This window comes from Balaenoptera acutorostrata, chromosome 3, assembly GCF_949987535.1.
Source record: "Balaenoptera acutorostrata chromosome 3, mBalAcu1.1, whole genome shotgun sequence".
Lineage (NCBI taxonomy): Eukaryota > Metazoa > Chordata > Mammalia > Artiodactyla > Balaenopteridae > Balaenoptera > Balaenoptera acutorostrata.
This window is the reverse complement of record NC_080066.1, coordinates 165,999,478-166,014,028: the sequence shown is the minus strand read 5'-3', so window position 1 is coordinate 166,014,028 and position 14,551 is coordinate 165,999,478. Positions and strand designations below refer to the sequence as shown.

The 14,551-nt window shown below is 35.7% G+C and overlaps 1 protein-coding gene across 1 annotated transcript in view; it reads left to right on the top strand.

Moving 5' to 3' along the window:
- The window catches only part of EML5 (EMAP like 5), a 167,900-nt gene that overhangs the window by 65,463 nt on the left and 87,886 nt on the right, over positions 1-14,551 (top strand). The window contains exons 8-10 of the mRNA XM_057542111.1: positions 1,899-2,036; positions 9,762-10,018; positions 11,137-11,349. Of these exons, the coding sequence (XP_057398094.1) occupies positions 1,899-2,036; positions 9,762-10,018; positions 11,137-11,349 (608 nt within the window). The remainder of the gene's footprint in view (positions 1-1,898; positions 2,037-9,761; positions 10,019-11,136; positions 11,350-14,551) is intronic.

Genomic DNA, 14,551 nt, shown 5'->3' with positions numbered 1-14,551 from the left:
CATTTTTCACAGAATAAGAACAAAAATTTCACAGTTTCTGTGGAAACACAGAAGACCCCGAATAGCCAAAGCAATCTTGAGGTAGAAAAACAGAGCAGGAGGAATCAGGCTCCCTGACTTCAGACTGACTACAAAGCTACAGTAATCAAGACAGTATGGTACTGGCACAAAAATAGAAACATAGATCAATGGAACAGGATAGAAAGCCCAGAGATAAAGCCATGCACATATGGTCACCTTATCTTTGATTAAGGAGGCAAGAATACACAATGGCAAATGACAGCCTCTTCAATAAGTGGTGCTGGCACAACTGGACAGCTACATGTAAAAGAATGAAATTAGAACACTCCCTAGCATGATACACAACAATAAACTCAAAATGGATTAAAGACCTAAATGTAAGGCCAGGCACTATAAAACTCTTAGAGGAAAACATAGGCAGAACACTCTATGACATAAATCACAGCAAGATACTTTTTGACTGACTTCCTGGAGAAATGGAAGTAAAAACGAACATAAACAAATGGGACCTAATGAAACTTAAAAGCTTTTGCACAGCAAAAGTAACCATAAACAAGACAAAAACACCACCCTCAAAATGGGATAAAATATTTGCAAACGAAGCAACTTACAAAGCCTTAATCTCCAAAATATACAAGCAGCTCATGTAGCTCATTCTCAAAAAAACAAACAACCCAATTGGAAAATGGGCAGAAGACCTAAATAGACATTTCTCCAAAGAAGATGAACAGATTGCCAACAAACACATGAAAGGATGCTCCACATCAGTAATCATTAGAGAAATGCAAATCAAAACTACAATGAGGTATCACCTCACCCTGGTCAGAATGGCCATCATCAAAAAATCTACAAACAATAAATACTGGAGAGGGTGTGGAGAAAAGGGAACCCTCTTGCACTGTTGGTAGGAATGTAAATTGATACATCCACTATGGAGAACAGTATGGAGGTTCCTCAAAAAACTAAAAATAGAACTAGCATACAACCCAGCAGTCCCACTACTGGGCATATACCCTGAGAAAACCATAATTCGAAGAGAGTCATGTACCACAATGTTCCTTGAAGCTCTATTTACAATAGCCAGGACATGGAAGCAACCTAAATGTCCATCGACAGATGAATGGATAAAGAAGATGTGGCACATATATACAATGGAATATTACTCAGCCATAAAAAGAAACGAAATTGAGTTATTTGTAGTGAGGTGGATGGACCTAGAGTCTGTCACACAGAGTGAAGTAGGTCAGAAAGAGAAAAACAAATACCGTATGCTAACACATATATATGGAATCTAAAAAAAAAAATGGTTCTGAAGAACCTAGGGGCAGGACAGGAATAAAGCTGCAGACGTAGAAAATGGACTTGAGGACACGGGGAGAGGGAAGGGTAAACTGGGACGAAGTGATAGAGTGGCATTGACATATATACACTACCAAATGTAAAATAGATAGCTAGTGGGAAGCAGCCGCATAGCACAAGATCAGCTCAGTGCTTTGTGACCACCTAGAGGGGTGGGATAGGGAGGGTGGGCGGGAGATGCAAGAGGGAGGGGATATGGGGATATATGTATATGTGTAGCTGATTCACTTTGTTATTCAGCAGAAACTAACAACAATATAAACAATTATGCTCCAATAAAGATGTTTAAATAAATAAATAAAAAATGAAAGATTCTATTAATCCTTGTCATTTTAAGCATTAAGAATACTTCTGTTTCGTAGATAAGAATTCCCGGCCACAAGCATACAGTTAAAAATCTAGGTTTATCTTGCCTCCTTAAAATGAAATTATTATTTAAACCAACAGTTTTTTCATAGTCTATCATTTTTTAAGTGTATGTTTGTTAACTATTCTTTTATTTTAATTAAATGTTACAGGATATGGAGCCTAGTTGATCATGCACTAATAGCAAGGTGTAATATGGAAGAACCAATTCGTTGTGCAGCTGTAAATGTAGATGGGATCCATCTTGCCCTTGGAATGAAGGATGGCTCATTCACTGTACTTAGAGTAAGGTATGTATTAGGGTAGAAGTAGAAAGAGAGTAAATTTCTGTTAAGTGAGATAGAGTACATAGTACTTATTTTTATCTATTTCCTTTCCCCCCTCCCTTCTTATTAATATATATTTTTTCAGATATTAGTTTCATTAAGTATAAAAAATATGTTTATAAAAATGGCTTTGTCAGAAAATTAACTCAAAAACCTTGGTTTGGGGGATCAAGAATGTTTAGTAGAATAATGACTAAAATTTTGAGTTAAATTTGGGTCTTGATTTCCATTTCTTGGTAGTATTGATTTTCAGTAATGATCTTCTGACATGGAAGAGAGAGAAGGAGACCTTGAAACTGTTAAAAATGAGTGAATGGTTTTGTTGTTATTTGCAGATTTATGCTTTGAAGAAAATGCCTGCATCTCTTCCTTTGTTTGGGTAATTAGAAAAGTTTAAAGAATTTGTTAAAGCAGTTAACATCTTTTGTTGGATTATGGATATGTTGGATTATTGTGTTCAGTTGAATTCTATACAGCCATTTAAAAATTTGCTGTAGATCCACACGTGTTCACGAGGACAAGTGTCTATGAAATTTTTCACATCTAGTTTAATGAATCATAGGACCATCCACCCAGTTGCCCAATCCAGAAACCATTGATTCATTTCTCTCCTTTGCCTCTCATGTCTAGTTAATCACTAAATTCTGGAGAACCTAATTCCTAAATAGCTCTCAAATTAATCTACTTCCTTCCACTCTCACCATTGTACTCTTGTATAAACTTTTGCCATGTCTTACCTGGATTGGTGGAATAGCATCTCAGCTGGTCTCCTTACCTCCTATTTTGCTTCCTCAAGTCCTTTTTACACTCTACAGTTATAGTGATGCCTTTTAAAACACATTTGTTTGCATCCCTCCTCTTTCTAAAGTATGATAAAAGCATCGCACTGTCATTAGGATGAAGTTCATAATTCTTAACATAGCGTATCCTGCCCATATCTCTAGCCTATTTCTTTCTACCGCAATCTCTTTCTTTTAGCATGTATAAAACATCTTTCACTTTTTCAGATACATCATGTTCTCTTGTACTTCTGAGCTGCTATAGATATGACTCTTCTTTCTGGGACAGGTTTCTATAATGAGATATGCTGAGATTTTTCTCTTAATCTAATTTTTTTATTGTGATAAAACATACATAATATAAAATTTACCATTTAAAACATTTTTAAGTGTAAAATTCAGTGTCATTAAGTACATTTGGGTTGGTTTACAACCAAGAATTTAAGATGCATGTAAAACACCTGAGAATTTCTATCAGATAGTTGGTATGCATTAAAAATAGTGATTGTTATTTTTTCATTTGTACATTTACTTGTCCTTTCAATTATTGTATGCAAGAAACTGGGTGAATAAGTTATCTCTAATAAGTCAGCATTTTAGCAACTCAAAAATATTCTTTTTTGGGGGTAAGGGAGGCATGCGTCGCACAGCTTGCGCGATCTCAGTTCCCTGACCAGGGATTGAACTCTGGGCCGTGGCAGTGAAAGCCTGGAATCCTAACCAATAGGCCACCAAGGAACTCCCTCAAAAATATTCCTAATCCTTCTTAATTTACCTGGTCACTGTTTCTTCTTGGTTCGCTGTGTATATTCTCCGTATCATAGAGCAGAATTCATAAGTATAGCAGTAGCAAAGTACCCTCACAGGAGGGGTTATGATTAGAGGAACATAGCATAGATCAGAAACTAACACACTGATTCTTAAATTGGGGTACAAGGTGATGTGCCAGGGCAAAATCATATAACTTCTTAGAACGTCTCTTTTCCTTGTTACAAAAATGTTAATTTTATACTAAAAGAAACACTAATATCATGGAATCAAATGAAAAATTGCAAATATTTTTCAAATTAGAAGATATATATGAATATATATAAAACTTTGACTCATGGTGGGCTGCATGGTATTATCAACATCAAACTCTTCCAAGGCGCTAATTCGTTCTCATAAGTAATTAGGGAGACTTCAGTGGAAGAGCTTGGTGAGCATGGTTAATAAATTATGCTGAAGATGGAGTAACGTTTCCTGCAGTGTATGGGGTAGACTTTAGTTGTGAAAACATTAACGTTGCCATTTTAGATTCTACCAGTCGCTAGCCAGTTGTCTTTTCTGACAGTGTCACTGCTGAGTTATATCAACTTTAAAAGGATTAGGACAGTTTTCCACCTAACTAATCACACATTCATTTAAAATTTTTTTCAACATATTTATATTTTGTCTGCCTCATTTCATGGGAGTAATAAGTTCTGAAAGTTGTTTCCTGGCTTTCAAAAAGTAACTCTTTGTATATGTCCATTACTTTTTCACATCAAAGTTTTTTTTATCTCTCTGCCCCCACCAAGAGCACTATTAAAACATGCTCAAATATGTCTTATCTTAAAATTCCTACCTCGAGCCTGAGGCCCTCTTTGGTTATATCACATCTCTACTCTCTTCTCTTTCACAGTAAAAATCTCAAAAAACTGCCTATTTTACTATCTCTCTTTCCTTCCAATTAACTTATCAACTTTCTACCCCTATTCCAATATAGCTTTTGCCTTCATCTTTAAATTGGAAAACCTTCACTAATAGTGCCCTGTAACTAAAACCAGGAGATATTTTTCAGTTCTCATCTAAATTGATTCTCAGCAGTAAATTTGACCCCTTTAACAACTTGCTCCTTCTCAAAACATTCTCTTCCCTGGCTTTAGATGTTAATTCTTTCTCTTTTCAGCCTCTGGCTCCATTTTCTTTGTAGGCTAATTATCTTCTGCCTACCCAGTAAAATTGAAGTGCCTCAAAGCTCAGATTCTAGGCTTTCTGCTCTTTTTGACTCTATTATCTTGCTAGGTAATCTCATCCTGCCTCTAGCTTCAGTTACTACCCATAGCCTGATGATCCCGGATGCATAGTTCTAGCCCTGTTATCACCTCTAAACTCCAGTCATGCATATCCAGTTGCTTATTTAACATCACTTGGGTATCTCAAAGACATCTGCAATTCAGCATGTCCAAAGCTGAACCCAGCATCCCCCGTCCCAAACTGATCTTCTGTCTCTGGGCCCTATTCTGTCCATGTTCGTATAAGCCAAAAACCTAGGCATTATCATTGATACCTCTCTCTCTCTCTAACCACCATTCCTTTTTTTTTTTTTTTTTTTTTACATCTTTATTGGAGTATAATTGCTTTACAATGTTGTGTTAGTTTCTGCTGTATAACAAAGTGAATCAGCTATATGTATACATATATCACCATATCCCCTCCTTCTTGAGCCTCCCTCCCACCCTCCCTATCCCACCCCTCTAGGTGGTCACAAAGCACTGAGCTGATCTCCCTGTGCTATGCATCTGCTTCCCACTAGCTACCTGTTTTACAGTTGGTAGTGTGTATATGTCAATGCTACTGTCTCACTTCATCCCAGCTTCCCCTTCCCCCCTCCCCTGTGTCCTCAAGTCCATTCTCTACATCTGTGTCTTTATTCCTGTCCTGCCCCTAGGTTCATCAGAACCTTTTTTTTTTTTTTTTACATTCCATATACATGTGTTAGCATATTTTTTCTCTTTTTGACTTACTTCACTCTGTATGACAGACTCTAGGTCCATCCACCTCACTACAAGTAACTCAATTTCGTTTCTTTTTGTGGCTGAGTAATATTCCATTGTATATATGTGCTACATCTTTATCCATTCATCTGTCGATGGACACTTAGGTTGCTTCCATGTCCTTGCTACTGTAAATAGTGCTGTAGTGAACACTGTGGTACATGTCTCTTTTTGAATTATGGTTTTCTCAGGGTATATGCCCAGTAGTGGGATTGCTGGGTCATATAGTAGTTCTATTTTTAGTTTTTTGAGGAACCTCCATACTGTTCTCCATAGTGGCTGTATCAGTTTACATTCCCACCAACAGTGCAGGAGGGTTCCCTTTTCTCCACACCCTCTCCAGCATTTATTGTTTGTAGATTTTTTGGTGATGGCCATTCTGACTGATGTGAGGTGATAACCTCATTGTAGTTTTGATTTGCATTTCTCTGATGATTAGTGGTGTTGAGCATTCTTTCATGTGTTTGTTGGCAATCTGTATATCTTCTTTGGAGAAATGTCTATTTAGGTCTTCTGCCCATTTTTGGATTGGGTTGTTTGTTTTTTGATATTGAGCTGCATGAGCTGCTTGTATATTTTGAAGATTAATCCTTTGTCCGTTGCTTCGTTTGCAAATATTTTCTCCCATTCTGAGGGTTGTCTTTTTGTCTTGTTTATGGTTTCCTTAGCTGTGCAAAAGCTTTTAAGCTTCTTTAGGTCCCATTTGTTTATTTTTGTTTTTATTTCCATTACTCTAGGAGGTAACCACCATTTCTAATCCATCACTACATCCTGTTGATTTTACTTGCCTGATGAATTGTCTAGGAGCATTTTAGTTAAGGTTTGTGAATAAGATTAGAATGATAATATCTTTAACATATACTAAATATTCTATAATAGTATGGATTGTATAATACTGCATATTTCAGATCATTTCACTTCTTTCTGAAGTCTGAGCAACCACCATCTGTAGTAGTCTTCTAATTGGTCTTAATCCTGCTGTTATAGTCCTTCAGTTTGTTTTTTACTCTCGAACCAGATTAGTGATCTGATTGATTCATCCCACCCTAGCTTATATTTACAAGTTAAGGCCAAAAATCTTTAGATCTCTGAGGACTTTTATAATTTTCCCTTAGTCTTCCTTACCAGGCTCTGCTCACATCAAAGCCCCCTTTGCTTGTTTCAGTGCCACTACACTGGGCTTCTCAAGCTGAGCTTGAATGCTTTCTCTTGCCATCAGCAATTTCACATACTTTTAGCTCTGCTGGAATGTAGGCTTTTTCCTCCCAGTTCCTGTCTTCTGCTGAGCTAAGTCCCATTAATTCCTCAGAATGAAGTTTAAACTCCACTTCTTTTGGTCTGTTTCCTCTAACTCCTTCACCTAGGAACGGTTCTTCTGTTATATGCTCTATCAATATATATGCTCTATCAATATTGTGTACTTTTACTTTTGTGATGTGTTACAGACTGCTAATGTATGAGTATTCCGAGGCTTTGGCCTCCCTCTGCTTCTTAAAGAAATCACAGAATTTGCATACCAGTTTCCCAGAAGACTTAATTCAGAATTTTTAGAAATCAATACATTTTCATCTAATAATAGTCTTCTTACCTGTAAATTTGTCAAAGAAACATCTTTGTCAGAGAAGATAGTTATAATTCATAGTGTTGATGTAATAACGTAATACATACTATAAAACCAATCAGTCAATCAGAATCTCTTTCCATCACTGTTGGTTTCTTCTCTGTGTGCATGTGTTGGTTGGTGGACAGGGTCACAGTGGTAGAAAGCAAGAGACAACCTGAGATATCCACACTTATTTCTCTCGTTAACTGGGAGCAGTTAAGTCTCTAGAACAAAAAAGCTGTAAAAAAAATACCAAAACAAGTCTGAAGAATTTTCCAGGAGCATTTTTAACTAATGTTCGTGATTGATACTGGAATGATTATATCTTTAATAAAGAAGGCATAAAAAGGAAAAGCTATCAAATAGTGTCTTAGATGTTTTCTTAAAAATCTTGCTCCATATAGATATAGATGAATGGCTGGATGTACTAATGGATGGATGAGTGGATGGATGGATGAATGGGTATGAAGAAAGGGAGGTAAGATGCATGGATTTAATTAAAACTGAAAGGAAGAAGTCACTGGGAAAGGTAGAAGTAGCTACATTATTCTGTGCTTAGGAAGAGGACCTTGCAAGTTGCAGGGTCTAAGGCAAAAGTGACGTTGACCAGGAAAGCTCTTCTAAAGAGTACTTTTTTTCCTTCATTTATTTTGTTTTGTTTTGTTCTGATTCCCTTTTGTAGTTAAGGGGATGATTTTCATCTCTTTCTTTATATGATTAACACCAGGGTAAAGCCCAAGTTCCTTGGCAATGTATCAGATCTGTTACACACTGTCCTCAATTTATCTCTTTAACCCCATCAAGTCACTGCTTTTCCTACTTATCTTGTATCCACGTTGTATTATCTACTGTTCTTCAAATGTACCATGTACTTGCATTGCTCATGCTGTGTCTTCTTTCTGGAAAACCTTCACTCTTTTATGCTTAGCCAGCCCCTCAGGTTTTATGCACAAATAGGTATCATTCTTCCTTGGTCTCTTCCTGCCTTTAGTCTTTTAGTTATTGATTGATTGATTGCTGTGCTGGGTCTTCGTAGCTGTGTGTGGGCTTTCACTAGTTGCGGCGAGCAGGGCTACTCTTCATTGTGGTGCGCGGGCTTCTCATTGCGGTGGCTAGTTGCAGCACGTGGGCTCAGTAGTTGTGGCATGTGGGCCCTAGAGCACGCAGGCTTCAGTAGTTGTGACGCATGGGCTCGGTAGTTGTGATGCATGGGCTGTAAAGCACGTGGGCTTCAGTAGTTGTGGCGCACGGGCTCAGTAGTTGTGGCTCGTGGGCTCTAGATCGTGGGCTCAGTAGTTGTGGTGCGCGGGCTTAGTTGCTCCTTGGCATGTGAGATCTTCCCAGACCAGGGATCGAACCCGTGTCCCCTGCATTGGCAGGCAGATTCTTAACCACTGCACCACCAGGGAAGTCCCCTGCCTTTAGTCTTAACCCTTTTTCAGTATTTCTTATAGAACTTCACACATAACCTTTTGAGCACTCACTACATTTTCTCAATTATGAAGTATAATTACTTTGTCTCTCACAGAAGATGAGTTCATCTTTGTATCCCATGTGCCTAAAACAGTTAAATACTTAGTGTTACTGAAAGAAATATGAGTTTGATTGCTTTAAATTGTCCATTTAGAAATTGTAAAAATTGGGAAATAACCATTTAAGCTTTTATTCTTGAAATTATCTGTTGAGAACCTTTCAGATGGGTAATGCAAAATTTATTTGGAAAAAGTGCCTGGCACTAGTTGGAAATAGAATTCTCACTTCCTCCTGCCCCTTCTCCCTTGCTGCCTCCCTCTTCTCCGCCTCTCCACCAACTCCACATGTTTGGAAACTCCGTAGTGTTTAACTAAGTGTTTACCCATTTTTATGGCTATTACCAGTACCTGTTATTATTCTGGAAAATCAGTTATAAGGCATCATTAAAAAAAATATTTAACTTTGCTGGCTGACATGGTCACTAATTGGGAAGAATTTATATTCTATTAAAAAAGGTCAAAGAGATCGAAATAAAAGTAACTAGTGGTATCTATATAAAGATACACATTCATATGTATTACTGAAATAATACAAATCAATTTCTCCTTTCTTTATTTCCTGGTTGCAATTTTGTACATTTGCTTCATTACAAAAATTTAATTTGAAAATCATGGCTTTTATAATTAAGCATTTTTCATAAACTCAGTACTTATAAGGAACTTCATCATAAAAATCCATGACTTTATTTCCTTTATTGTATGACTCCAGAAATTTAGTATGAATCTCTGAACTACTTAAAATTAAGTAATTTAGGAACTGAAATTTAGCATTTTTCTCTACTTCCAGCATATATTGTCCTCATATATTTCTGTTCAGCAAAATTATTCCTGAGTTAATACTACTTGTCTCATTTACATTTGTTTTATGGTTTATAAATACTTGATACAGCCTCATAGTCATTTTAGACACATTTGAAAACTGAACTAATTCTGTAGTGACTTCTTTGCGTATGGTCTCATTTTTTTTCTCTTTACAGAGATATGACGGAAGTTGTACATATTAAAGATCGGAAGGAGGCAATTCATGAGTTAAAATATTCACCAGATGGAACTTACCTTGCTGTTGGATGCAATGACAACTCAGTTGATATTTATGGAGTTTCTCAGCGTTATAAAAAATTTGGAGAATGTGTTGGATCACTTAGTTTCATCACTCACTTGGACTGGTCCTCAGACAGTAGATATTTACAAACAAATGATGGGAATGGTAAAAGACTTTTTTATAGGATGCCAGGTAAAAATTTCCTATAAATTATTTATAATTTGTAGATTTTTAGTTCCTTTAAAATATCTTAGAATTTCACTAGAGGCAGAGTGTAAGTTACATTTGATTATAGGAAATCAAAGAAGATACAAGCTAATACTTCAGGCATTGTGATCTTTTCTCTATGGCTGCCTTATCATTTGAAATCCTTTTGGTTCTTAATTAAAACTTAATTGCTTGGAGGATCTAAGGCAGACCTATTTTATGTTGAAGTCCATGCCATATGAGTAGTATATGGTAAAGTCCTAGTGCATATTAGAAAGTCAAAATGCCATTTTTAATGGGTGCAACTAATTAACTAAATACAACTGATACAAATGTCTGACTATAAATTGTTTGGGTTTTTGTTGTTATCTCAGACTTTGCATAATATTAATAATATAGCTAACAAACTAATTTTGAAAAACAGAATTTTTATCAAAGATTTAAAAAGAGAAGAATAAAAACAGAACCATCAAAATATTATCTCTCAGCCCTTTATTTGGTATGATGCTTAGTGAATTAGTCACTATATTAAAATAACTTATTTAAGAAGAGTAGCTGCATATTTAAATTAATGCATCTCTCCAAAAGTTTTCATTAACAATCTGTATGTAATGAAGATTGACTGAATCCTGAAGTCCTATTACCTAAAGTAAATGTATTCCTTGTCACTCATCCTTCCTTTGTGATCCTTTCAGTTATCTTTCTCAACCGTGTATCTTCTTCGGTTTCTTTTTCAATACCTGATTTGCCACTTTCTTATAGCTTTTACTTTTCCTTCTAACTTACCCCATTGTGACTGATCTGTAGCATGATTTTAATAGGGTTCAGTTTTACTGTCCATATGGACGAACCTGCTAAGCTACATCATCATCAAATCCATATGTCTCTGAGTCAGCATAATTTTGGTAGTGGCTTTTTAACAACTCCTTACACTTAATTTTCTCCTTTCCTTACTATATTCACCTACCTATTCATGTCTTCTCCTTTAACAGGATGGAGAAGATATTTAAATTTTGGAGTTTACCATGTTATCAGTACAGTTTATGCTTGAGTAAAAATCAAAGGAAATAACTTCTTAAATTAATACTATGATTTATTTTTAGGAGGAAAAGAAGTGACAAATAAAGAAGAAATAAAAGGTGTTCATTGGGCTTCATGGACATGTGTTTCAGGCCTTGAAGTAAATGGAATTTGGCCCAAGTATTCAGATATCAATGATATAAACTCAGTAGATGGAAACTATATTGGCCAAGTTTTAGTTACAGCTGATGACTATGGAATTATAAAATTATTTCGATATCCTTGTTTAAGAAAAGGTATCTTTTCTTTCAAAATATTATTAATTAACCTCTGTCTTTTAAAAGATTTCTAAGTTCTTACAGAAAATTAGTCTTCAGATAAATAAGAGGGTTTATACTTTTTAAAATATGTGTGCTGTTGGTTTGGTGAAGGATTTCATGAAAATGAATAGAATTAGTTATAGTATTTTGATAATTCAGAAATTATCGTCATGTTACATTTATTTTTGGATATGAAGTTTCTATTAGAAAATTATTTTTGAATTCATATATTATGAATGGGCTAGTACTTTACCTCTTTCTTTTTAAAGAATCATTTTTCTCCCCACTTCCAGAATTGCTTCATATAGTTGGGATATACAATGATACTTATACTTTTCTTATGGCTTATTATCTTTAATCATTTAACTTGTTGAACATATATCTTTTAGGAGACATTTTTCTTATGTCATTTTCTCAAGAATTCTGATGAAGTAATCAGCTGTGCAAGTGCAGGTCACAGTTTGGAATCTATTGGTTTGTTTGTTGGTTTTTATCTGAGAGTGTGTTTTTGCTTAAAATCCTTAACATGTATTGTTTTGACATTTATTTTTCATAACTGGGGGTGGGAGAAAAATAAGGGGTCTTATCACTGGTTATTTTCTATATATAATATGTATCACCTCTTTTTCTTGGATCTCTTTTTTTTTTTTTTTTTTTATTTATATTTGGCTGTGTTGGGTCTTCGCTTCTGTGCGAGGGCTTTCTCTAGTTGCGGCAAGTTGGGGCCACTCTTCATTGCGGTGCGCAGGCCTCTCACTATCGCGGCCTCTCTTGTTGCAGAGAACAGGCTCCAGACGCGCAGGCTCAGTAATTGTGGCTCACGGGCGCAGTTGCTCCGCGGCATGTGGAATCTTCCCAGACCAGGGCTCGAACCCGTGTCCCCTGCATTAGCAGGCAGATTCTCAACCACTGCGCCACCAGGGAAGCCCCCGGATCTCTTTTAAAGTGATGATATTAATCATTCTGTTAATAGACCTGAGAATAATTAAATGAAATGCTCTATTAGTCATTTATTTGTTCCATGCCTTGCTCCAGAAAGTATTTGAGTCAGCTTATAACAAGTCCATAAGTACTAAAATAATTATATGAGTAAAGAATTCATACCAGGGGAAGTATAAATAGAAATACTATATTAAAATCAGGTAAAGAAAATGTTTGACATTTTCTTCTTCAGTAGTCAAACATCAAAATTGAATCTGAGCTTCCTGGAAACCAAAAATAAAATAAAGCAGGGCACAAAATAATTTTCACTTTAGCTATTTAAAAAAAAAAAAAAAAAGCATACTTACTACTCAGAGAAAGCCAAGTTTCTTCTGAGATTTAATTTTCAAAGAACTCTCCCTTATAATATAGGGCCTTATATTAGGTGCAGTGAGTGTATTCATAGAGTATCAACATCTATAGCAGATGCAGTCATGATTTTCACCCGCTTGTTAATAAAAGCTGTTGGACAAATGTTAAAATGCTATTTAGTAAAAAGGTAATTTTGGAAACAGTAGAAATAGTTTTATTCAAATAGTTTAGGTAGTCCCCTTGATGTTAAACTTAAGGGCCCAAGTTTCCCAGAAGTCTAGACTGGTAATTGCTATACCTCTACAGTAAAGTGGTGAGTTCCAGATCCTGCCAGCTATGCCATGTTGTCAGTTCCTGCCTGCAACATGTCAGCTTCCTAGGTGCATGTGGAAGTGCCTCCATACGTAATGCTAAGGGTGTTAATAAAGGCTAACTAAATCTCTAGCAATTGAAGTACGGTATTTCTGGATCCCACCACATAGCCAGGACGTGAGAGTCACCAGGCACAACAAATTTTATTGTGACACAAAATGATACTTGCCTAGTTAGAAGGTGTGAGATTTAGTAAGATTAATCATGGTGTTATTAATCTTAGACATTGCTTCTACTCACTGTTTCATACACTGACCTCTCTGCAGAAAAAAAGTAATTTTCTGAGTTTTCTTAATCAAATGAATGGGATTTACTCACAAGCTTTATCTTCTGCAACAGGGAAGACAATATTTTTGTTGCTCAATAATTTTGTTTCATTTATAAAATGTGCAGTAGTCTTCTGAATTGCTGTAGGAATATTTTACCAAAGTCTTTAAGAAAAGTTAGTCTTGTTCAGTTACTGCTTCAAGAATATAAATTGTTTTTCTTATTTTCTGTTTTTTTTAGATTTTTGTTAGACATTTATTTTATGATAAGGGTTTTTATTTCTTGTGAGTCAGCTTGAGACTATGGGTAGGTAATCGGGAGAGAAGAAGACAAAGATTAGGAAAAGTATTTTAAGATTCTGTATTTATTGAATTTACATACTTGCATAAAGCTAGTAGTATTACTAGAAAAACTCTCTTTTAGATTAGTTATGAAGTTGTACATTTTTTCATTACAGTAAGTTGTACTATTGATCCAACTTAAGTTTGGGAAAAGATTGTGTCTGATGTATTAATGTATTTTAGATATCCACTTAAGTAATATCCATAAGTGAAGCTTTTACAAAATGTGGAAAGAAGTTAAATAATAGAAGTAGCTTACGTTATAGAATCATTGTAATTGCAGCACAAAATGTGTGAGGTTAGCCCAGAATGTTCCTCTTCCACATTTAGCCCCCTCAAATCCCAGGCCAAAGGAGCATTACTCTTCTTTTTTTTTTCTTTGTTCATTGTTATCCTCTTTCTCTCTAGATTCTCCTGCTCTTGACCATAATCTCTCTCAAATAATCAGACTGTTCCCAGGCAGCAGCACAGAGGCTATGGTGGTGGGTGAGAAGGCGGGGTGGGGGAGGATGGAGAGGTGAGGGCATGGTTGCTTTAATCTGACACCTTCATCACTGTTAATAATTGCCAAGACTCTTTCAGTACTTATTGACAAATGAACATTTCTATTTGGTAAAAATAGTTTTTAGATTCCATAAGAAAATTCATTGGAAAAACAAATATCAAACAATAAAACAGATTTGTGATGGGGACTTATTCAACACCGCTTTTCTAAGATTCTGAGATTTCTAAGATATTGTTGCATGTAGCTCTAGTGTATTTGTTTTTCATTGCTGTAAAATACTTGTGAAAATGTGATACAGTTCATGTGTTTATTCTCCTGTCAGTGGACATTTGGGTTCTTTTCAGTCTTTTTCTATGATATACAAGTTTCCAAAGATGTATACTTAGGAGTGAAATTGCTG